The following is a 23499-nucleotide window of genomic DNA, read 5'->3' on the forward strand; positions in this document are numbered from 1 at the left end:
AAAAACTTATGAAATTATTTTATTTATTATTTTAGATTGTCCTGGAACCCAGAGTGAGAGTGCTGGCAAAGCATCAGCTTGTGCGGGATGCCCGAATCAATCGCTATGTTCTTCCGGAGCTACCAAGCAGCCAGATCCTGGTATTGCGCTTGTGAAAGAAAGACTTACTTCAGTGCGGAATAAGCTGTTAGTGCTTTCAGGCAAAGGAGGAGTAGGCAAAAGTACTGTGACATCATTACTATCCAGATGTCTTGCAGCAAATAATTCTGACAGAAATGTAAGCATATAACTAATCATAACTGAAAACGAAAATATTGTGTGATAATGTGTTGTTTAGAACAAATACTCGATTGCTTTAGCTTTTGTGTCTTATATATATATATATATATATTCTATGTATATTCTATATTATGCCATGCTAACATAGATACCATATATTTTACTGTCACATAAATAACCTCACATTTATATAAAGTTAAAAAGCAAGTTAATATAATAACTCACTCTTTTGCCCATTCCAAGTACATCCATATGATTTTCAATGTACATGTTGACATAGTGAATGCCTAGCAGCTACCTTGTAGGAAATAACCTCAGACAGAGAATATCTATAGTTGACTAATGGCTATATATGTCGTATCAGCCAGTGCCAGTTCCTTATTGATTATCAGACTTTTAGTATTCTCATTTTTATTATTAGTTATTTCAAGTCAGTATTTTAGTCAGTATTTCAGAGATATAAATACAGATTCAATATAATTAAATTGTATCTGTATTTATATTTTTGATATAAATATCATAATACCAAATATAATTTAATTAATCTTTATGATATATATTGGAAAATAATAATAAATTTTATTAGAGAGACATTTCAAATCTTGTTTGTGTATCTTATTTAGGTGGGAGTACTGGATATTGACATTTGTGGACCATCGCAGCCAAGGGTACTGGGAGCACTTGGTGAACAAATTCATCAAAGTGGATCAGGATGGTCACCTGTAGTAAGTAAACTCAAACTGAAGCAGAATTATTATATCACTAAAAAACCTATTATATAACACTGTATATTATTTTGTTTTAGTATATCGAGGATAATTTATCACTAATGTCGATTGGTTTTTTGCTCAGCAGTCCAAGTGATGCAGTTATTTGGAGAGGACCAAAGAAGAATGGTATCAACACTTTTAAGATTTCATCTTTTATAATTCTTATTATATTAAGCTATATGATTTTCGTTGTAAATAGATTTATCTACACAAATAGATTTATCTTCAGGTATGATTAGGCAGTTTCTGTCAGAAGTTGATTGGGGTAGCTTAGATTATCTCATTCTGGATACACCGCCTGGCACATCAGATGAACATTTGTCAGCTACGTCGTATCTAAAAGGTGCCGGCATAACAGGTGCCATAATAGTCACGACACCTCCACAAGTTGCTCTCTTGGATGTCAGGAAAGAAATAGACTTTTGTAGAAAAGTGAATATTCCAATCTTGGGTGTGATTGAGAACATGAGTATCTTCATATGTCCTAAATGCAAAGTAAAGACAATGCGAATAGAATAAAAAAAATAAAATGGAAGGATATGATTAATGAAATATCTTTGTACACAGAATACCGCAGAAATATTCCCAGCTTTGTCAGGTGGAGCACGAACAATGTCGAATGAATTAAATGTAGAGTTCTTAGGCTCGATACCTTTAGATCCGTTGCTAACTAGATGTTGCGACGAGGGTAAAAATTTTCTAACGGAAATGCCAGATTCGCCAACCGTTAGTGTTTTAAACGAAATTTGCAAGAGTAAGATTTTAATATATTTTAGAAGAAAATTTGATTTTTCATGGAAATTACAACAAAATATTTTTGTTTCCAGATATTGTTCGAAAGTGTGAAGAAGAAAAAGAGAATTGTCTCAATAATTCCCAGTAATAACGCAAAATCTTTTGTATAAAAATTTATTTGTATATTCGCTTGTTTTGCTGATTAAATCTATTATAAAGTTTCATTTTGTGTTAATGTAACTTTTCATTTTAAAACTTCATACTTTGCTACTTTAATCAATGTGATTTATAGGTTCGAAGATGTAATAATACAAAATTTTCCATCTATTTGCTTTATTATATTACTTTAAAAAGATATGAGCAACATATAATGATATAAGTATTTTTGATAAAAGTACAAGAAATTTTTAAAACGCTATAATAATGTATCGGATGAATTCCGACTCATTGTCAGCTTAAAGGTAACTTTACTTAATGACCGTTTTCTTGAATGTTTGATAAGCGAATAACGGTAACAATAGAAAGATTACAAATTTGCCTGTAATTTTTACAACAATGTTTTCTATTTTATTTTCTTATATATATATCTTCGATATTAGAATATTGTAATATAATGTAAAAGTATAATCATATAATGTAAATATAATATAAAGATAATATAATGTAAATTGTAAAGGTTGTATTGTATTAAAGATATAAAAAGATCGATTTATTATTATTGATACATCTATGGTTCTTCCACCATGGATTATTAATAAGAATTTTTTATTTTTGTTTTAATTCTATACGAATGAAGATAGAATAATTTTTCTCTACATCGATAATCTCTTCCTGGAAAATATCCCATATCTTACATTACGTTCGATGGTCTAAACAAAGATAACATATGATACATGTCTGATGCACACGTTGCGTGGAAATACATAAGATCCAATACACACGAGGCAAGATCAGATGTTCATTATGCATAGCAGCCAGTGATATCGACGAAGTGCGGTGACTGATTCAGAACCGGGCGCGAGATTCTGTGCTCAAAAATAATACTGTAAGTTCTTTGTGATATATGCAGTACAAAATATTATTTTCAGAAGTCTAGTGCGTATTTGTGCAACGAATAAATATAATTCTGATTATTTGCAGGTTACATCAATCTGAATATATCTATGAGGAATATATTAAAATGTGTAGTATAAAACGCAATATATTTTTCGTGTAGAAATACATGCATTAGGACGATAACATTATCAGTAAGACGAAAAAAATTACAGTTTGCTCAAAAGCAGTCCATTTAAAAATACTCATTTAAATACATATATTTATATCCATTTAATTTTAGACTTGGTTAAAGAAAGAATTATTATTTTGTTCCGACAGTAATGATTGAATACAAGTATATTGACGTGTAAATTGTTTAATAATTCTTATCGCTTTCAGACAACTTGTTAACGAGTTATTTGTAGTAATAGAATTTTGAAGTCAAGTCAAGAACTTGAAGAATGGCTAATGTAGAAATAAATAGACAGGATGTTTCTGAAAAATCAAGATATTACAGTGCAACTAAAGAACGTCCAAACAAAATTATGGAGAAATTTAATACCATTGTAGTTAAAACATTAAACAATAAATTCTATGAGCCATCAATAAAAAAACACGAAAAAGAAGAGTCGAATCTTGATAAACGTCATAATGTAAAACGTACGATAATGACATTATTCTTGGGTCTCATCACGGCTTTATTGTTGTTTCATCTTGGTCTTCCATTATTATACGCGATTATAAATCCGTTACGTACTATAAATAGTTACAATGCAGAAGTGGAATTTATGATTGATATAAATAACGATACCATTGAGGAGACAAGATATCAGCATATATTAGTGGATACTCCTGATATATACATCGAACAAGAAACATATGATCGTAAAATAGTGCCTTTGAAGGAAGAAAATACAGCATTTAACAATGCTCAAGTAAGCAAAAATCTCATTATAGTCTTTATTAAGAAAAACAACATATTATGTCATTTATATTTGTATTTATTGCGTTATTATATTATATGCACATATTTAAAGCAGTGCAGCAACGTTCCTGAAATATTACGCTTTGATTGTCATCCAGAGGATGGAGCATCGCAACTTTCTTGCATAAATAGAGGATGTTGTTGGAATCCTCGTGAAAATAACAAAAATGAAAAGGATATATTGTTATATATTCCTTACTGTTACTATCCCGATGGATGGAATCTGTATAAATATATTAACCGCAGTCAGGATGGAAATAATTTCTTGGGTTTTCTCAGTCAAGAAAAAAAATCTGTGTACAAGAACAATGTGCCTCTTGTCAAGATAGAAGCCACAGGCATAAACAGCTCAATTCTGCGTGTGAAGGTATAATATTTACAGAATATTTAAAGTCTGCGACACACAAAGTTTGGGACACACATGGACAGATGGACACACGATGGACGATGTTCGTTTTCCAGCTAGCAAACCAACAGGAAAACAAGCATCGTGTGTCACTAACTTAAGTTTCATACAGTACTATAAAAAAAGAATAACATACAATTTTTAGATATATGATCCTTTTAAAATGCGATATGAACCACCATGGCCAATCAGATCGGATCCGAAGCCATTTTTATATCAAGTTGTTGACACAAAATATCAATTTAATAGCGATGATATAAAACCTGGTTTTAAAGTCAATAGAATCAGTGATGGCACAACATTGTAAGTATAAATTACTTTGTTGTATTCAGAATATTATATTTAGTAAAAGCATTAATTACCAATCATACGATATCAATATTATAATTTCACACTTAACAATATAAGTATAATGTGATATGTTGTATGTAATAGTTATATTGAATATAAAATTATAACATTGATATCATATTATTGTTAGTTGATGTTTAATGGGTAAGGTTTTAATGGAAGCGTAAAAATTAAGTTTTTTAATTTTGATTGCTAAACAAAGTTATGAAAATTATTTAAATTACTTTTCTAATATACTCTGTATGCAGATTCAATTCCATTGGGATTGGAGGTTTCATATTTGCTGACCAGTTTCTACAAATAAGCTCATTGTTACCAACAAGTAATATTTATGGCATTGGCGGGCATCAATCGAGCTTAAAATTAAATATTAATTGGCAAATATTCACTCTATTTAATAAAGATCAACCACCAATGGAAAACGTACGTTGCTCAATTTTATTATACGCAAATGAATCATGACAAATGGATTATTATGCATATTGCAAATAATATCTTTTCTCTTTATCTAATTAGGCAAATCTGTATGGATCTCATCCATTTTATATTATTATGGAGGAATCTGGAATGGCTCATGGAGTTTTATTTTTAAACAGTAATGCTATGGGTACGCTTTTTACTTTTTCTAAAACAAATGTATGATATATAATTTTCTTTTCCAAATAATTTCATGTGATTCATTTTAGATGTGATACTACAGCCTACACCGGCTATAACGTTTAGAACAATCGGTGGTATTTTTGATATTTACTTTTTCCTGGGACCGACTCCAGCCGATGTAGTGAAACAATATTCTGAAATTGTAGGCAAACCATTTATGCCACCCTATTGGTCGCTCGGTTTTCATTTATGCAGGTATTATATCAGTATAAAATAATATTTTCAACATGCAATTTTACATTAACATTTTGTACATCGATTAGATATGGGTATGAATCACTAGAAAATACTAAAGCAGTATGGAGCAGAACGAGAACAGCTGGAATCCCATTTGTAATGTCTACTTTTATAACTTTTTAAAACGTTTCAAAATATAAGCTAAACATTATCATGAATTATATTGTGTTTATAGGATACTCAATGGAATGATCTGGATTATATGGATAAAAATAATGATTTTACATATAATAAAGAGAAATTTAAAGATTTACCTAAGTTTGTAGAAGAAATTCACTCGGTATAATAGACTTATATAAAAGATTATCAATCGATCGAAGTCAATATACATTACAGCAATTGTTTTCTATTTTAGGCAGGAATGCATTATATACCTTTAATTGATGCCGGCATATCTGCTTCCGAAGATAACGGTTCTTATCTGCCTTACGACGAAGGAATAAAACAAGACATATTTATAAAAGACGGTGAATCCGACAAACCTTTCATCGGTAAAGTTTGGAATCTTTTTTCTACAGTATGGCCCGATTTCACAAATCCTAAAACTATGATCTATTATACAAATATGATGACCGATATGCATAATAATTTTGCGTACGATGGTACATGGATTGTAAGTATCGATTGTTAAAAATTACCTCAATATTATTGAGTTAATTTTAAATTACTTCAAATTTTTCAATCATCAAGGATATGAACGAACCATCCAATTTTTATAATGGTAATAAGAATGGTTGTACACATAATAATTTAGATTATCCCGAATATATTCCCAATGTTGTTGGCGGTTTACTCGCTACAAAAACTCTTTGCATGAATGCGAAACATTATTTGGGCACTCATTATAATCTTCACAATACTTATGGAATGAGCCAAGCGATTACCACAAATTAGTAAGTAAAAAAACTAATCTATAATCTTTCAACTTTTATAGAGAATTTAAGATTTATAATATAAAAATATATAAAGAAAAAACCGATCACACACACACACACACACACACACACACACACGCACGCACACACACACACACACACACACACAAAGACGTGCTCATAAATTAGGATGTTTATACAAAGTATCCCAGAAATAGGTGACCAAACTTTGATGATATCATGTTCTAGTGTTCCTAAAGTCCCAGACACAATGCGAAGGAATAGCGATAACGTTAGAAATAATTCACACGATTTCAACCTATCAGAAATCAGATATCCTGAAATATACCGTTTTTGATAGGTTGAAATAGTGTTATTTCTATCGCTATCGCTATTCCTTCGCATTGTGTCTGGGGCTTAAGGACGAAAAACAGTATAAATATAGGTCAGTATAAACATAGGCCCGGAAATTCTTTCTTTTTAAGATAAAAACACTATGTTTGGGAGATAACTTTAAAGATTTGTAACTTACTTGAAAAAACTAAATATATTCTTTATAGGTCATCATCTTTGCTGAAATTTTACAGAATACACTGAGCTTTTCTGCAGTTTTCGTTACTTCGTTCCTACATGAAATTTTCACTCGATATTGGAATAAATCATCTTGATAACACTATCTTAACTATGCAACGTTTAGAAACTAATTTACTACGATAAGTTGCCTTCATGACAGTATCACTTACTCTACCATAATATTCATGTGATATCTATCCATATAAATTTTTGAGATAAACAAAAAGTGTTTATATTTCAAGAAGAAAGAGTTTCCAGACCTATGATTTTTTTTCATTCTTAGGGACTGTAGAATATGATACTAAAATTTGGTCACCTATTTTTGAGATACCCTGTATAATATCAATTAAATTTAATATTTAATATACATTAAAATAAGCGAAACTAGTTACAATTTTATGGAGTCTTTATCAGTTGTGTAAAGTTAACGTTACAAATTAATTAAAATATAGATAAGCAGAAAGAATAAAAAGTCTCGGAAAATTATATTAATTACATTTAGTATAGATACAATCAATCTATAGTCTCAGTTACGAACAAAACTTGATTGCTCTTTTGATATCTTTTGATCAGTTAAAATTTCAATCTTTAATCAATTTTTTGATTAATTAACACGATTTCAACAAATGAGATAAGCTATGGTACAATTTCCACTATGGTACAATTTCAGATATTGTCAATAGTTGAAAAACGAATGACGAACAATCATATATAAATTGTGACCAATTAATTATGAAATAAGATTGATAAAAATTTTTTACTTCTAATACTAACAACGGTTGAGAACGCAATAATCCGTCGTGTGCTTGCGAGATTATGGATTGACTGTATTTATATTGGATATAATTATTATAATTTTTCATGACTTTTTACTTTTTTTGATTTTTGATCATTTATATTTTAATTAATTTGTAATGTAAACTTTATGCGATTAATGAAGATTTGTAAAGTTAAAACTAGTTTCGCTTATTTTAATGTTAAATTAAACATTAAATTTAATGTTAAATTTAAACATTAAATTTAATTGCTATAACATCCTAATTTATTAGCTCGTCTTTGATCGGTTTTTCTTTATATATTTTTATATTATAATTTGAATAACAAGCAAATTATGATTGTTTTAAGAATTTATCCTATTTCAAACTATGTGCAGTGCTCTTAGGAAAATTAGATTAAAGAGACCATTTATAATATCGCGTTCGACATGGATAGGACATGGTCATTATGCGGGTCATTGGACGGGTGACGTTTATTCATCATGGTAATTAAAATCCATCTTAATGTACATCTCATCATTTTCGTTATGTAACTAATTAAAAAATCATTTTATCAGGCATGATTTAAAGATGAGTATTCCAGCTATTTTGTCATTCAATTTTTATCAAGTTCCAATGGTGGGCGCAGATATTTGCGGTTTTAATGGAAACACAACTACTGCATTGTGCAATCGTTGGATGCAACTTGGTGCTTTTTATCCATTTTCTCGAAATCATAATTCCGATAATACAATTGTAAGTACCGACGCATCGATATATAATTTCAATAATAATTATTGAATTTGAAGTATTCTCAATATAATATATAAATATATTAATATATATGTACATAGGAGCAAGATCCAGTTGCTATGGGCGATTTGGTCGTACAATCATCAAAAAATTCTCTCAAAATACGTTATCGATTTTTACCATATTTGTACACCTTATTCTTCAGAGCACATAAATTTGGGGAAACCGTGGTACGGCCACTTTTCTTTGAGTACGTATCGATACTTTGTGTCGTATCTATATTGTGAATAATATTTTATATATGTATACATATATACATAATGAATGTTAATAGATTTATCGAAGATCGGCGAACTTACGATATTGATAAACAATTTCTTTGGGGAAATTCGCTTATGATCAATCCAGTTCTCGAAGAGGTATGTCATCAATTTATTTTATTATTTACATAATATGAAATGCTGATATTTAGTTAATCGCTTTGATTTATGTTTTGCAGAACAAAATTGCGGTAACTGTTTATGTACCACGTGGTTTGTGGTATGATTATTATACCTTCAATTCCTATTTCTCCATCGGAAAATATTATACCTTCCCTGCACCGATTGACAAAATACCATTATTGATTCGTGCAGGTTCGATTCTTCCAGCACAAGATCCGGGTGTAACAACGACAGAAAGCAGAAAAAACAATTTTGAATTAATAGTAACATTGAATGAAACTAAAAATGCTATAGGAGAATTGTATTGGGACGATGGTGATAGCTTAGGTAAAACATATCTTGTATTAAATGATTGTGTATTAAATTATATCTTGACTGTTAATTATTTTTAATGTATAGATTCCATAAAAAAGAAAGAATATTTGTGGCTGTCTTTCATTGCAAATCAATCAAGTTTATTGAATATGGAAATGGATAAAAGTTCTTTTAACGAAGAGGTAATATTGGGAACAGTACAGATTTTTGGATTACGACCAGTCATCACAGTATTCCTAAATAGCAATGAGATAGGCTTTTCATTTAATCTTTCCACATCGGTAAGTGTTTCATTAAATAATGATGAATACTTGAATAACAATGAAAGTAAAACGGCATAATTAAAAAGTGAATTTTTAAAAATTTATAAAAATTATTTCAGAGCTTACATATTACTGGTTTGCAAGTAGATATGAGACAACCATTTATATTTAACTGGATATTTGAAGAATCTATTTTCAATATTAATTATACGTAAATTTTCTATCGCGGTATGTGAATCTCATGACTTAATTTAAGTGATAAATGCTACATGTATTTTTTTTTATAGATATCTTACTTTAGATTGATATATTTTTCTTATGCAATTATACAAATAGCATGTGAAAAAATAAAGCAATTTAAATCATTGTTTATACAAATATTTACATATATATATATATATATGTATGGAATGATGCGTATTGGAACGCATTATTAATCTCTATTCATGAAAATGAAAAGGAAAATGATGTTAACGAAGAAAGGAAACTAGCAAATAAAGAAACGTGTTTATTCAAATTGTCTTCTCTCACACATCGCACATTATATTAATGTACAAATATGACTATGTTTAGTTTATGGCACTAAAGAAAAACAAAATAAGTAGCATTCCGATTTCATCGATGTTGAAAAGAAAATGTGATTCGAATATTTAATTTCCGTGATCTTACGCAAAAAAAAATTCGCGAAAGACACAAGATCATCATTCTCGAGAGAGCTATTTATTTGATTTGGCATCATAACTCAAAATCATCGAGTTAGTGGATTTCGTTGTAAGAAGCTACGCTTCCTGTCGACCATTCGAAATGGCTCTTCTCCGACCTCGATCTATATATAAAGTGCACTCCGACCCGCATTTGCATCCACAACCGAAGTATAGATTTCGATCTTTCGAATAAATTTGAAAATGCTAAGTCACTGCGTACGCCAATACATTCGGGCTCATGTTAATACATTAAGGTGCGTCACACGTTACTCATCGCTCCTTTACTTTTCTCTTGTTTTACAGGCGCAAAATATATCTCGGTGCTTACAATAATAAAATTATATAAAACGTAACGATACATACAATATGATATTTGGCAATGAAAGGAACAAAGTCTTTGGATTATTCTTGCGTGTCGGAAAGAAAGCTCAGAAAACAAATTTCTTTTCAAGCAACAGCTTCAGTATTGCAAACGATTATATCGCACAAAATAGCACCTCCGATTGCAATATTTTTTTACTATTTTTATCCAAACGCACGATTGAGAAATATCCTCATACGTCGAGGAAAGGAACTTTGCGTATAAGAATACCAAGTCAATTTTGATTTTATGCGCTAGCAAAAACGTCTTCGTCTATAAAAAGAATTATTTGCATCGATCTAACATTATAGTAAATTTATATTACTGTAAAATTCGACTTTCGTTTATCGAGATAAAATAAATTTGCTATTATTTTTTTGGAATTTAGCATTTTTAGAATCAATTAAAAAAAAGATAATATGTTCCTCTCCTCTCGCGGCTTCATAGCATATATTCATCTAATACCAATATATATGTATATAAGTATATATATATATATATGTATGTGTGTGTATATGGATATAATATATATCTTTCTTCTCTTCAATGACTAATATATACTAAACTTGTAACTTTCATTCATTATTGTCTGCTCACATTTACTATGACTATCTAAAATGATGGCACGCCAACATGTTTACTCATCCGCGGCCAATCAAGCCCTCAATTACGCGCGAGTGCATGTATAAGTGAGATAAATAACGAATAATAGTATCAACTACAATGGGAACGTCGCGCAGGACTGTCGAATATCAATTTTCCGCGGACGCGTCCGTGAACACATTTATATATAACAAAATCTCATAATATTAAATTTATAAATGTGTACGTGTGTGTATATATATATATATATATAGATATGTATATAGATGTCTTTATAAATATATAGGATAATATAACGATTACGCATGAAAAAACATAATTGCAAATGACTCGTGCTAGCCTCATTTCTGGTTTTCTTTTGGTATCTATACGATTGACGAACAGTCGTGCTTATAATTAAAATGTATGTGTTAAATTGATTCTCCGTCGTTCGCCAATGTGTGTGCGTGTTTTTAACAAATATGGCAAGAAAATGTCTAATTCTACCTCAGTCGCCGAAGAAACGCGGCAGTTTGTTTCCGTTTGAGAGAAACACGCCTGGCTTTCATTAATTAAATTCGACAATACATATTCTACTCCGATGCGATTTATCTTACGCTACAATCAAATAAAAGGATTTGCTTAGCTCCTCTAAATCACACGGTCTACTCACTGGTTTAATATGGCAAGTATTATGACACATGGCACCATAGAAATTAACATTCGTTAATTATTTTAGATCAGATATCACACGGAAACTTCCTCGATTTCACCTTGATTTATCTTCGATTGATGTGATTAGAAATGACTACACATATATACTATATATATATATATAGAATTCTCTTGAAAATCGTCATTAATTTTCATAATTAAAGGTAATGAATAGAGATCATGTCATGACCGCGTTGCAAATGCCCGACATTCTATTTCGTTCCTTAAAATATTTTTATAATTATAAATTATAAATTATAAACGTAAAAAAAGAACAAAAAACAAAAATTATAGATAAAAAGTCTCGTGTAAAGTTAGATGAAAAAAATATTAAGAAAGAGTAAGTCGGACAAAATAATTAAATTTTGATGTAGTTGAGACTGAATGTAGAAAATGTGAGATGACTTTATACTATTGATTTTATCTCACTGTTTTCTAATCTTTACGCAAAAAATAATAAAATTATTATTAATGGATAAACGTTTACGTAGCTGTGAGCGTCTCCAGAATATCTTCGGGCGATTTTTTCATCTTACGGAAATTCTCCCAATGCTCCTTCGGTACTGTCCATTCTAAAAAAATTTCTAAGTTTCGAGTGAGAGCCTCAAGCTCGGACAAACCGCTCCTCGTGACCGGTTCTTTGCCAGCAGACACCAGGGAATCCTGAAGAACGTCGTCGATAAGACGTTTACCGAAGCCGAGCTCATCCAACCGTTCCTGCTTACTGATCCTCTTCAACAGCACTGCCAACAGCAACCGCATCTTCTCCACTGTCATCAGTTTATATTTCGCAGTGACAGAATTCTTCTCGACGATCTCGGAGCAGCCAGCCGGTTTACCGGCCGGGACGCTACCATCATCGTCCTCCACCTCCATCTCTGGATGACAAGTCTTCTCATGACTTTCCAGGTCGCTTTTAATCCTGAAAAAGCTCTTGCAACGCTTGCAACCATATGGATCGCTTCTGCCATGTATGCACTTCATATGCTTCTTCCAATGTGGCAGTTGAGTGAAGCCGGCATTGCATTCGGGACACTTAAACGGCCGTTCCCCGGTATGACGTCGAGTGTGCAGCTTCAGAGCGGTCGAATGAGCGAAAGCTTGCCAACAGACTAGACAGCGAAATGGCCGCTGGCCAGAATGGGTTCTTTGGTGCACAGTCAACTGGGACTTTTGAGCAAATCGTTGGCCACACGTAGCACAGCCGTGCGGACGGTCGCGCGCATGTGTCCTCATGTGTTGTGGTAGGTGGCCCTTAAAGGTCTTGTTGCAGATAGCGCAGAGGAATGACTTGACGTCACGATGCAGGCATTCCAGATGTTTCTTCAGGGCATCGCGTCGCACGAAAGCGCGTCCGCATAGGTCACATTTGTGATCCTTCTGGCCGTTGTGACGTTTCAAGTGTAGTGACAGATTGGCCGCGCACGTGAAGGTGTTGGAGCACAGCTTACAGTGGAACGGCCTGACCTGGCTGTGCGTGCGACGGTGCTGTACCAGCTGGCCACCCCGCGCGAAACTTTTATCGCACTCCGGGCATTTGTACGGTTTGAAGCCAGTATGTGTGCGCACATGCAGTTTCAATCGTTCCTTCAGTGGAAATTCCTTGCCGCACTCGTCGCACTTGAACACCGGTCCAGCACCGTGTACTACTTTGTAGTGATTTCGCAAACCACCGCTACCCTTGAAACGCGCGTCGCATACGACACAGCAGTATTTCTTCTGAGAATTCTGTTGATCCTTCAATTGTCTGGTCTTCTCATGATCAGTTCGCTTCCTCTTCATCTTTTTCGTTTCCGCAGCAACAGAGGAGGTGCCAATATGCTCTACAATTTTGATCTTTGATTCGTCGGAACCCACAATATTATTATTTTCGCGCTCGAGCAAATAATTCGCTTGAATAATGGCGTCGATCTTTAATCTCAGCTCCTTTTCGGGAATGTCTTTCTCAGTAATGCCATCTGCTTTGAATTTTTCTTTCTCTACGTTATCTATGTTAGAGATTTTTTCAACGAATGTTCCTTTTCCATCAAATAGTTCTCCATCTGTGGTGGGATAATCCTCACAAAAATCCTTATGATTGATCGCACCTAGTTCCTCTGGCTCCAAACTCGAACACGGATCCAATGGTTCCCGTCTATACACGTAGATCTCGTCTTTAAAACAGTCTTTCTTTTCCAGGTCCAAGTACAATTCGTCCTCATCTTCTTCATCACAGTGATGTTCGAATTCTTCGTCGCATTCAGTAGTATTCTTCCCAATCGATTTCTCATTCATTCCATAATTACTTTCCTTATCGTCATCCTTCTTCTTGCTTGAGCTCGTCAGTTTCCTTTTCGACGTTTTCACGTGAACGATCTTGCTATTGTTACGCACTTTCTTCTCCGCCACCCCGCTATTTTTCTCTTCATAAAAATCTACGTTTTTAATATTGTTCTTGATTTCTTTCGTTTTTTTATAAATCTCCATTCGTCGATGCTTGCTGCTCCGACGTTCCAATTGTTCGTTCTTGCAAAAGTTGAATTCCCGCAGGTTAAAGCTATCGCCATCGCTGCTGTCGCCCGAGAGACTCCTGAGTGCCCTCAGAGCGTCGGTCGCGTCGGTATCCTTGAAGACATTTTCTCTGATACGCGATTGCTTCACCGGCAGCAATTCCGTCAGCTGCACTTCTTCCTGTGGCTGCTCGGGCCCGGTTACATTATTCAAAATCGTTTGCTGCTGCATGCTAATCATCGCGCCGTGCGTTCAGGCAGCCCGAACTCCGATAACGCCTCGAGAGACTTCGACGCTCGACTTCGATTATCTCTGCATATTGTATGTACGTGTTGATCGCCCGCTTTAAAATAACTCACATTGATCATTGCGACTTTCTTCGATCAAACTTGTAAGCATATGCTGCTACCTCGAAGATACATGTCAATAGATACATTCGACAACGTGCAATACAAGAGATTCGATGCAATATAAGAGATTCTACTAATGGCGAATTATTCAATCCATGAATTTATTATTCATATAATTCACGTATCTCCATATCAAACCGAATGAAGTCGCCAGGCATCGATGTCGCTTCACATTCCAAACATGGTGATCAAATACGGTGTGTGAGACACGACCGTGACCCCGATCATTATCAATGACAAAGTAAAAAGTTTGAAAAAAATCCACTAGTTTTAGATATCTATTCTAGAGTAGCCGCACTGTTTTAATGACCAGCACGGGGCATTGCCAGATCCGAACTGGTAGCGGCGCGGTCTTTCTCGAGGAAAACTCCAGATTCGTCTTTTATCAGCATGACGAGGTCGGAGAGAGCAAGAGAACAAGAGAGGCGGAGAGGAGAGAAGAGGTACGCACATGCATAGGCGTTTATAAAACGCGGTCCGCTTATCGTGCTCTTATCGTCCCGATATACTTCGCCTGCACCCCCCTCCGCCTCGGACCGCCTGCGAGTTTTCCCCGTCCCCCGGTGACGATGACGAACTCACAACGCGGTGCCGAGCGGAGTCGAGCTCTCCGCGAGGTCGTGCCCGGACAGCTCGCTTCCGGAAGTGCGGTCCAGTGCGGGCGTTGGAATCACCGTGTTGTACACCCGGCCTCTGCCGGCTTTGTCAGGAGAAACCGGAAATCTTCCTCGAATGATGGTAGTAGCAGCCCGGTTCTCGTCGACGCGACGATCGACTGACGACGGGGAACAGGAGGGCTTTTCCTCTTTCGACGCGGAGGGCGCCGTTGCTCTCTGGGAACGACCGTACAATTGCGCTCGCGCCTTTTTCCACGCAAGCGCAATCCTCGGTCGATATCAGCCCCGATGCAACCCCTCCCGACGATAACCGGTGCTCCTCTTCCTCTCTTCCACCCTTGCTAGCTGAACCCTCTCGATTCTGTCGCCCTTCCGCGTTCTTCCAGGCGGGTTCTAGTCTTGCTTCCGCGTGACTATCACCTTCTTTTCTTTCTTCCTTCTTTCCTTCCTTCCTTCCTTCCTTCCTTCCTTCCTTTCTTCCTTCCTTCTTTCCTTCCTTCCTTCCTTCCTTCCTTCCTTCCTTTCTTCTTTCTTTTTTGTCGTCTGCGACTTCTCACCTTTTTCACCCTACTGTTTGCCTGAACAGAACACTTACCGTCGCTTTACTTCAATGCTAATTCATTTCGGGGGCTCCGAATAGAATCGAAAATTTGGAACGTATCTCGCGACTTATCCCGTTTTTTTTTCTTTGGTTTTAATTTGAATATGTAAGTGGCGTTTGAATCTCCATAGAATTCTTCTTTAGATGATTTATTGTTTTCTCTATGTATAACTTGATAGCAATATTAGCTTCAATCGATTAATTTTTCCAATAATGGAATATCAATTATAATTATATCATATTTATCGGCATATTTAATAAACGTCAGAAAAAAAATCATTACATCGAAATGTAAGTTCTCTTTGAGAACTTCATTTCTTTGACTATGCATTTTCTATTTCTTAATGGAGCAGCGATTAAACAATTTATAGAAAATAGAAACGTTTCCTTTCCATCATACCATCGATTTGTGCAAAAACTATGATAAATCGCGAAAGGCTTTTTCAACGAAAGAGAATCTCCTCGCTCTCTGTGGTCGCTGAGTTGGAAACGCTGACTCGTCCGGCCAACACTGCATCGATGTTACCAGAGAACTCGACTACCTCGTCACAATTTTAGTGCCGTCGTGTCGCCGATCGATATCCTCGAATTCATTTTCTTCTGCCGATTATTTTTCAAAAAGCCAGCTACGCCATTTGTTTCGCGCTTTCATTTAATTTGTCGCACTTCAACGTAATCTCTAATACTCAAATGGCACTTCGATCAAGTCTCTCGATTCTTATCTATCTTATCTAATTACTCGATGTTGATAAAAGCTTCATAATCGATTTTCTGAAATTCAATTTCGCTTTTGCATTTCATTACTCCGAGTATATCGATTTTCTTTGGAATGTGGCGGAAACTTGGTATACGGAATTGAATTTTTTTTTTTTTTTTAGTATACGAGTTTAGTATACGATATCATCACGATGAGGAAGATGACCGTCGAGAGATCCCTCTGAATCAGCCTAGCTATCTTGTTTCTATATTTACACACTTTGATTTGGTTTCTCGCATATGTCGATCCTTATCTCGATCAGAGCGTCACAGTTTCCTTTTTCGCCGATTCATTTCTCTTTTTTCTTTCATTTTTTTCCTCTATTCTTCTGACTAGACGTTGACGAGTGAATGAGAATACGTTAAATGCGCGTTAATCGCTATTTAGGTATCGATAATCGTAAATGAAGGACGAGCGGATTATGTATGAGTTAGTGTTTTAATCACTGCGCACCTCGACGGAATCTTGAATTAGCGGAAAATCGGAGGAACCCACCACCAGATCTGAAAGAAATTAGAAGATACCGGAGAAAATTCTTCGCTAATTCCAATCAGCATATTATTCGATATTAAATTGCGGAAGCAATATCAGCCATCGATAATACCAGCTTCGTTTAATAATAAATATTTACGAATGTTAGATAATAAAAGGGAGATGTTATAACAAAGTAAGCATTATGAATTACGATATGAATGCATATGATGTATGATTAGTTATTTATCGTTATTATGAAAATTTCTATTGTAATTAATATTGATAAATATAATAAAAGATATAAGATTTCTCTTTTTAATGAACAAGAGTTTTACCTGGAATATCAAAATTATTGATATTCCAAAAATTATTTTTGAATAATTAAATAATGATTACGAATAGTTTTAATTTGACTCTAAGTATATATAATATTATGCTGAATATAGTATTATGTTGAAATACAATGTTATTGTTTCATTTTAGCTTAATCCACGATTCTTTCGCGTTCGACAGAATTCTTCAGACCTTAAGTGTCTGGAGAATAAATTTTTTTTCAAAGTTTTCACCGTGGGGAAGCGGAGCGTGCGAATGTGTTAAAGGTCTATTAAAATTTCACAAGATCGACGGCGGGACACCTTATACACGAAGCGGAGGCATTGATCGCGGAGGCGCATTTACATCGCGCGATTGAAAGCTCGCGCGTTTACGTGACCCGATCTGCTAACCGCACCGATCAATTTTTGTCACCATCGCTGACGGCGAGGCGTGCGACAACGGCGAAAAGTGGAGCAACCTGAGGAGCAGAAATACGGCTAATGAGAAATATAAAGCGCTGGCAATGCTTCGTTAACAAAATTGCGTCGCGCTGGAATTGCAACTCGAGAAGACGTCAAGTTTTCTCGCGAAAGTTTGAATTATAAAGAATTCCGTTCAATAGAAAATTTGCAATATCGGGGAATTTAACACTAGAATCGACGAATTAACATATATTATTTACGTTACTTATTCTATACATACGCTATTATATCTCTTAAAAAAATTATTTTGATTGCTTTGATAATTCTAGTATTTAATTAATGATATATCGTTAATATAATTATACATTGTTAGAAAAAAATTTGTGTGTCGAACTAACATAAGATAAAAATATGTTAGAGAAGGTAACATAAATATTATTTAAAAAGAAACATAAAAAAAATAATACTGACAGTTTGTAAATAAACTGTGAAAGCATATTTTTTTTAGTAAAATTAACATTTATGATATTTTTTTTAATTAACACATATTTCATTCATCTTAGAATTTATGCTTCAAAATTATTTTCGTGATATTTGTTCACTTATTCATAAATTATGTAATTTTGACACTAAAAAAGGCCGAATATTAATAAATAAATTATTTAAATAACAATTTCACAATCACATTATATTAAATTAACACTCAAATATATTAAAAAATTCAACACAAAATTTAACAAGGATTTGAGTAGACTATTTTCAATGCAAACATGAAATGTTTTTTATCATGTACATTAATAACATATTAAAACTTATTTAAACAATAGAATGACCATTTAATCTACAAACAGATACATTGAAGAAAAAATACTAAATTTTAATAAATATTTGTTTCAATATTCTAAATAATACTTACTAAATGTAAATATAATTATTTGATACAAGGACTATTAATTTGACTTAATTATCTTTTTTTTTTCATTGAATAAATATTTATTTGCTGTAAGTAAATAAATGTTTACTTACAGTACTATTCCACAAGAATTATATGTATCGAGATTTAGTAATTTTTTTTCAATATAACAAAGAGAGTGAGTAGTAAGATATTCTCACAATAATTTGACAGCAATTAAGGAACGTTGTTCTATTGTTCGCCTTAGCATTACACAAACTGTAACACGAAGTAATCATGGAATAAAATAAAACAGACTCTACGGAAGTGTTCCACGATCACAGAATCACAGAATTATCATTATCAGAAAGTTTGGCTTTTCAAAATTCATTATTCCGATTATAAAGCTCGATTACGTTCGATCTTGGATGTTTTCCGCTCTGCTCCTCAACCTAGCTTACGATTCAGTAACGCGAATGACCTCCTCCGATCTTTCTCCTCATCCGTTAGTTTAGATTAGGCTTTTCAAGCGTGTGTGACGCACATGAACGCACGGATGTCACGTCATGTCACGTTGCGTGCGGCACTCACACGCGCGCGTCGCTCCCGTTTCTCGCTGTGGTATGGATCCGTGCTGATCTGTGCGCATTGAACTTACCAAAAGCCACGACGGGGATCGCGCGAGATTTCGTCGATCGCGCCGCCCGCCGATAGTTAGTTACCCGCCGACAGGTGCGAGGCGCGCACACGTGATACTCACAATCAATCCGAAACAATTCTGCGAACGTGGCTTGCTTACTCACCGGACTCGACCCGAGCGGGTGGCTCGCCCCGATACTCCACGGCTGTCTCTGTCGGGGGGAAAAGATTGCCTTGCGATGTGCGTCTCCGGCCCGACCCTACCCTCTGGTCGCCATCTTCGATGCGCCTCAAGCTCCGCCGAGAGCCGAGAGCTAAGCTGTCACGCTGTGAGCCGAGCCGAGCAGGCCGAGATGTACCGGCGAGCCCGGCGGAGTTTAACGTTCAAGGGGGGATGAAGTTACAGCGGTTGGTAGTACGGCCACGTGACGTCCGATGGCGCGACGAGCCATTTTCGCGACGAAAAACAAAGCAGCTAAAAACCCCTACAAGAGCATTTTCTCACATTTTCTACTAGGAAAATTAGCGCAACATTTGGTGGCAATTGAATGCAAATTGGTTTACATATTTTTAGTGTTAAAGTAAATGATTTAAATGCAAATTGATTTGTATTCAACTACACTCACAATCAGTGTGCAGTGTTGTTCTATTTTTTCTGATGGAAAATGTTATGATCTCTCCCCTCCTCTCTCTTTCATTATTATTTCTTCTTGATAACTCAGAAGTTTTATCGTTGCTGGATTCTAATGCTTGTTCAAAATACGCAGATTAACTTTAATTTTAATTATTAATTTAATTTATATCTTTTTCTAGTTCTATGAATTAGAAAAGGATAAAGAATAAATATAAATCGTATCCGTTTCCACCAATTTTTGTTTAAAAAAAACTGTTTTCTAAGACAATCTGCGAATAATTCTCATCCTCCACTAATAAACTCCATTTCAGATAACATTCATGTTACATAAGATATTTAAAAGTCGTCTTTTAGTTATTTTATATAGCATATTCCAAGGAGAACAAACAAGTTAAAATAATGATTAAATCATATTGACCGAGTCATGACGAAAAAAAAATATATCATAAATTCTGCCAATAATCAGTCAAATATTATGTCAGATTGACATTGTTTTGACTTTCTTATTCTCCTTGGGATATATTATATTCAATTTTATCTCGATTAATTTTTTATACGTCGTCTACATGGAATAAGAAGTAAGAGTAAAAAATTGATCAATCAGTTATTCTTCTTACATTACTGTAAGTGATCAATTTCTTATGCTTATTTCTTAATCCATGTATTGTAGACGGCGCATTACATTAGAAGATTAGGTTGAATTATAACTTAACAAAAGGGAAATATATATGCTGAATTTCTTCAGAAGTAGGTATAATATTTTTGCGAATACTAAGCAAGAAAGAGTATCTTTCTTGCAACATTATCTTTCTTGCTTTCTTATCAATATGATTATTGTTCAAATTATTCCTTGTGTCTCGCCCGACAAAAGCAATTTACGAATTAATGCTTAGGCAACAAGTAATCGTTAGCGTTCGAAGAACCGTCAGATATGGACGTGTTTATTAGCGATGAGAACAAATAGAAAAGTTTTTCTTACAGAGAGTAAAAATAGGATATTCCCAAGCAGAATACAAGTCATGATATCAAAATGACTCCAAAATTGTCACTAAAAAGTAATACATTTTTCAATCATTCTATTTATTGTTTATTTTAATGTTATTTTGACATTATCATTCATACTTCATTCATACTATCATTCATACTATTCATACTTGCTTCAGCGCTTAATGTAAATGATCGATAAAAGAGGCAAATATATAATAAAAGTATCATAATAAAATATTTTGAAATGCATTCATTATAGCCGTTCAATATCTGTTCGTAAAAACATTTTTCAACTGAGTATAAGAGAATTAATGCGATGATTTCTTTATTTGAAAAAAATAGGCACCGTCGTTGATGAATACAACAGATTCTCATCAGTCACAATTTTCGACCTTATTTTTTATACGTATACTATAGAATACGAACGACTGTGAAGCTATCGAAGCTCCGATTAATTCAACTAGCTATTAATTCAGGGTAATTTCTAAACTTTAATTAACATAGCAATTATCTTATAAAGCAGTATTAATGATATTTCGTTTAATACGAATAGAATTTTTCATTATTTAACTTTAATCCACGAAAAATAAAGCTGAATTAAGAGCGACAAATTACACAATTAGAAATGTTGCTGCAAGTAATTTTGCTAGTTCAATCAATCGTTGATTAAATTGATCGGAATTTTATTGAACTGACTTTCAATCAATTGTCTGTAGCTAAATGTTAAAAGAATAATATGTTCTTCTTAATCTAATCTTCTAATCTTTCTTTTCGTCTGTCAAACAATAAAACATTAAGACAATTCGATCTATCCACATAAAAATATTGCAAGTATCTATTATTTTCGACAAATGAATCACTTATATTAATTAAAATTTGACCAAAATTATCCTAATATTTCTTAATGATTCGGAAGTGGAAAAATCTGGCTACTTTTTTACAATCGCAATAACTACGTTTTACACGAAAAGAGTTCATGAGTTCGTGAAAAAAGTAAGTGTATCCAAAGAACACACTGAATTAAGAAAATGTCAAATAACTTTATTTTAATGCCATGAAAATAAAAATGATGATTTTTAGTTATAAAATTTGACTGTTTATTAAAGTTACGAATTAAAATAGTCATTTTGATTTTTGTTGATCTTTTTATCTTGGAACATACTATTTACCTCCTAGATAGAATACGGAGTATTCTAATATATATAATATTCATTCAATAATATAATATTCATAATCAAGTCATAATGGTATCACAGAACGTCATTTGATACCTAAAAATTGATTTATAAGACGAATGAGGTCATGATAATATCCTCATGACTTCTGTGTTCTACTTATAGATGATCAAGGAACGTCGTTGAGCTTGATAACATTAGCAGTGCTCGGTTAGCATGACTCACTTTGTTAGACTTTTAAATGCCTGCCGCAAGTTTTATTACGTGTGGGACATATGTGGGACCGTAATATTTCCCTCGTGATCACCGCTAATGACTCTCACGTCATTTTGCTCTAAATTTACCGACCTACTTTTTTGAATGGTAAAGTATCGGAGCGATCAGTACTGCAGACTTCATATCTTATCATAGTTGTTATTCTATTTTTATCGTTTGCTCTTTTGTAATCATTTTATTATACTTTTTGTAAATAAGTCTACTTTTTATTCCTACAATAGACTGCACTAGATTTTTTTTTCTTATTTTTGACAAATACTGAACCATATAAATATTGAACCTATTTCGCTTTCAAAAGTATTCAATCATAGAAAATCGGTACTTTATATTTATCAAGTGAAACAAAAAGAGAACAGAAAAGAGACAGAGATAAAGCATTTTCTAACATTATAAGAAAAAAAAGCTCTCTAAGAATACGTAAAAAAAAACAAGATTAAAAAAAATAGCAATGATTACAAAAAACATAAAGAAAGAAGATAATTAATAAATTATAAAAAAAATAATAAGTAATGAAGAAAAAATGTAATATAATAAAAAAATATATTTTTTATTATGCTAAATTTAGAATATATTATGTCCGTTATAATAATATACTTAACTTGCAATCGTATTTAAAAATTCTGAAAGTAATAAAATATTAAACGATCGATCATTCCACGATTAGATTATTCGAAAGAATTATTATTCCAAGCATCTCCTATCGCAGCAATCTCGAGGACATCACATTACGACATTGCGATTTAAGTGGATCTCTCGCACGATCACGACCGATCAGTGACTTGAACGCCAAAAATCCGTGTCGAAAGCTCGCTCCGGCGAGATCACCGAGTCGGTCGTCACATGGTGATTTCAACGCTTAGGGCCCGATATTTTCGTAGTCTATTGAAATGCGATGCGGAATTGAAAGTTTAGTTTATCTGAATGTCTGTGTTTACGTTATCGAATATCGGATGATCGAAGGAAACACGCTAAATCTACAAAGAAGTACGATAAACATTGTTTACGCAAAAAGGT

At 33.6% G+C, this 23499-nt stretch overlaps 4 protein-coding genes across 5 annotated transcripts in view; 2 read left to right on the plus strand and 2 right to left on the minus strand.

Annotated features, from left to right (window-relative positions):
• The window catches only part of LOC108694023 (tektin-3-like), a 4103-nt gene extending 3503 nt beyond the window's left edge, over positions 1-600 (minus strand). Inside the window, exon 1 of the mRNA XM_018203266.1 lies at positions 505-600. Coding sequence (XP_018058755.1) covers positions 505-549 — 45 coding nt within the window. The 5' untranslated portion in view covers positions 550-600. The remainder of the gene's footprint in view (positions 1-504) is intronic.
• The window catches only part of LOC108694024 (cytosolic Fe-S cluster assembly factor NUBP1 homolog), a 2647-nt gene extending 708 nt beyond the window's left edge, over positions 1-1939 (plus strand). The window contains exons 2-7 of the mRNA XM_018203267.1: positions 36-277; positions 903-1004; positions 1085-1175; positions 1279-1544; positions 1617-1803; positions 1877-1939. Of these exons, the coding sequence (XP_018058756.1) occupies positions 36-277; positions 903-1004; positions 1085-1175; positions 1279-1544; positions 1617-1803; positions 1877-1932 (944 nt within the window). The 3' untranslated portion in view covers positions 1933-1939. The remainder of the gene's footprint in view (positions 1-35; positions 278-902; positions 1005-1084; positions 1176-1278; positions 1545-1616; positions 1804-1876) is intronic.
• A 790-nt stretch (positions 1940-2729) lies between these two features.
• LOC108694065 (lysosomal alpha-glucosidase-like) lies at positions 2730-17094 on the plus strand. 2 transcript variants are annotated; one of them, XM_018203332.1, is made up of 20 exons: positions 2730-2829; positions 2925-3031; positions 3219-3754; positions 3857-4171; positions 4356-4513; positions 4810-4984; positions 5078-5168; positions 5248-5416; positions 5485-5554; positions 5634-5738; positions 5814-6071; positions 6149-6351; positions 8060-8167; positions 8240-8417; positions 8516-8664; positions 8749-8833; positions 8914-9184; positions 9257-9453; positions 9555-9663; positions 17059-17094. In XM_018203332.1, exons 3-19 carry the CDS (start codon positions 3281-3283, stop codon positions 9648-9650), a joined length of 3102 nt encoding a protein of 1033 aa, XP_018058821.1. In that variant the 5' UTR covers positions 2730-2829; positions 2925-3031; positions 3219-3280; the 3' UTR covers positions 9651-9663; positions 17059-17094. The 2 variants fall into 2 exon arrangements, with proteins under 2 accessions (XP_018058821.1, XP_018058822.1); XM_018203333.1 differs by having other exon boundaries at positions 3860-4171.
• LOC108694066 (zinc finger protein 82 homolog) lies at positions 12234-14539 on the minus strand. The gene has a single exon (XM_018203334.1). The coding sequence runs from the start codon at positions 14524-14526 to the stop codon at positions 12280-12282; it is 2247 nt and encodes a 748-aa protein (XP_018058823.1). The 5' UTR covers positions 14527-14539; the 3' UTR covers positions 12234-12279.
• Positions 17095-23499: the final 6405 nt, after the last annotated feature.

Source organism: Atta colombica, unplaced genomic scaffold, assembly GCF_001594045.1.
Source record: "Atta colombica isolate Treedump-2 unplaced genomic scaffold, Acol1.0 scaffold112, whole genome shotgun sequence".
Classification (NCBI taxonomy): Eukaryota; Metazoa; Arthropoda; class Insecta; order Hymenoptera; family Formicidae; genus Atta; species Atta colombica.

What these genes read in the sequence shown, in the direction of transcription:
- LOC108694065 (XM_018203332.1), top strand. Translation starts at nt 3,281, where the DNA reads ATGGCTAATGTAGAAATAAATAGACAGGATGTTTCTGAAAAATCAAGA. An exon ending in GAACAGCTGGAATCCCATTT is followed by an intron (nt 5,555 to 5,633) that starts GTAATGTCTACT and finishes TTGTGTTTATAG; the next exon opens with GATACTCAATGGAATGATCT. An exon ending in CATTTAATCTTTCCACATCG is followed by an intron (nt 9,454 to 9,554) that starts GTAAGTGTTTCA and finishes AAATTATTTCAG; the next exon opens with AGCTTACATATTACTGGTTT.
- LOC108694066 (XM_018203334.1), bottom strand. Translation starts at nt 14,526, where the DNA reads ATGATTAGCATGCAGCAGCAAACGATTTTGAATAATGTAACCGGGCCC.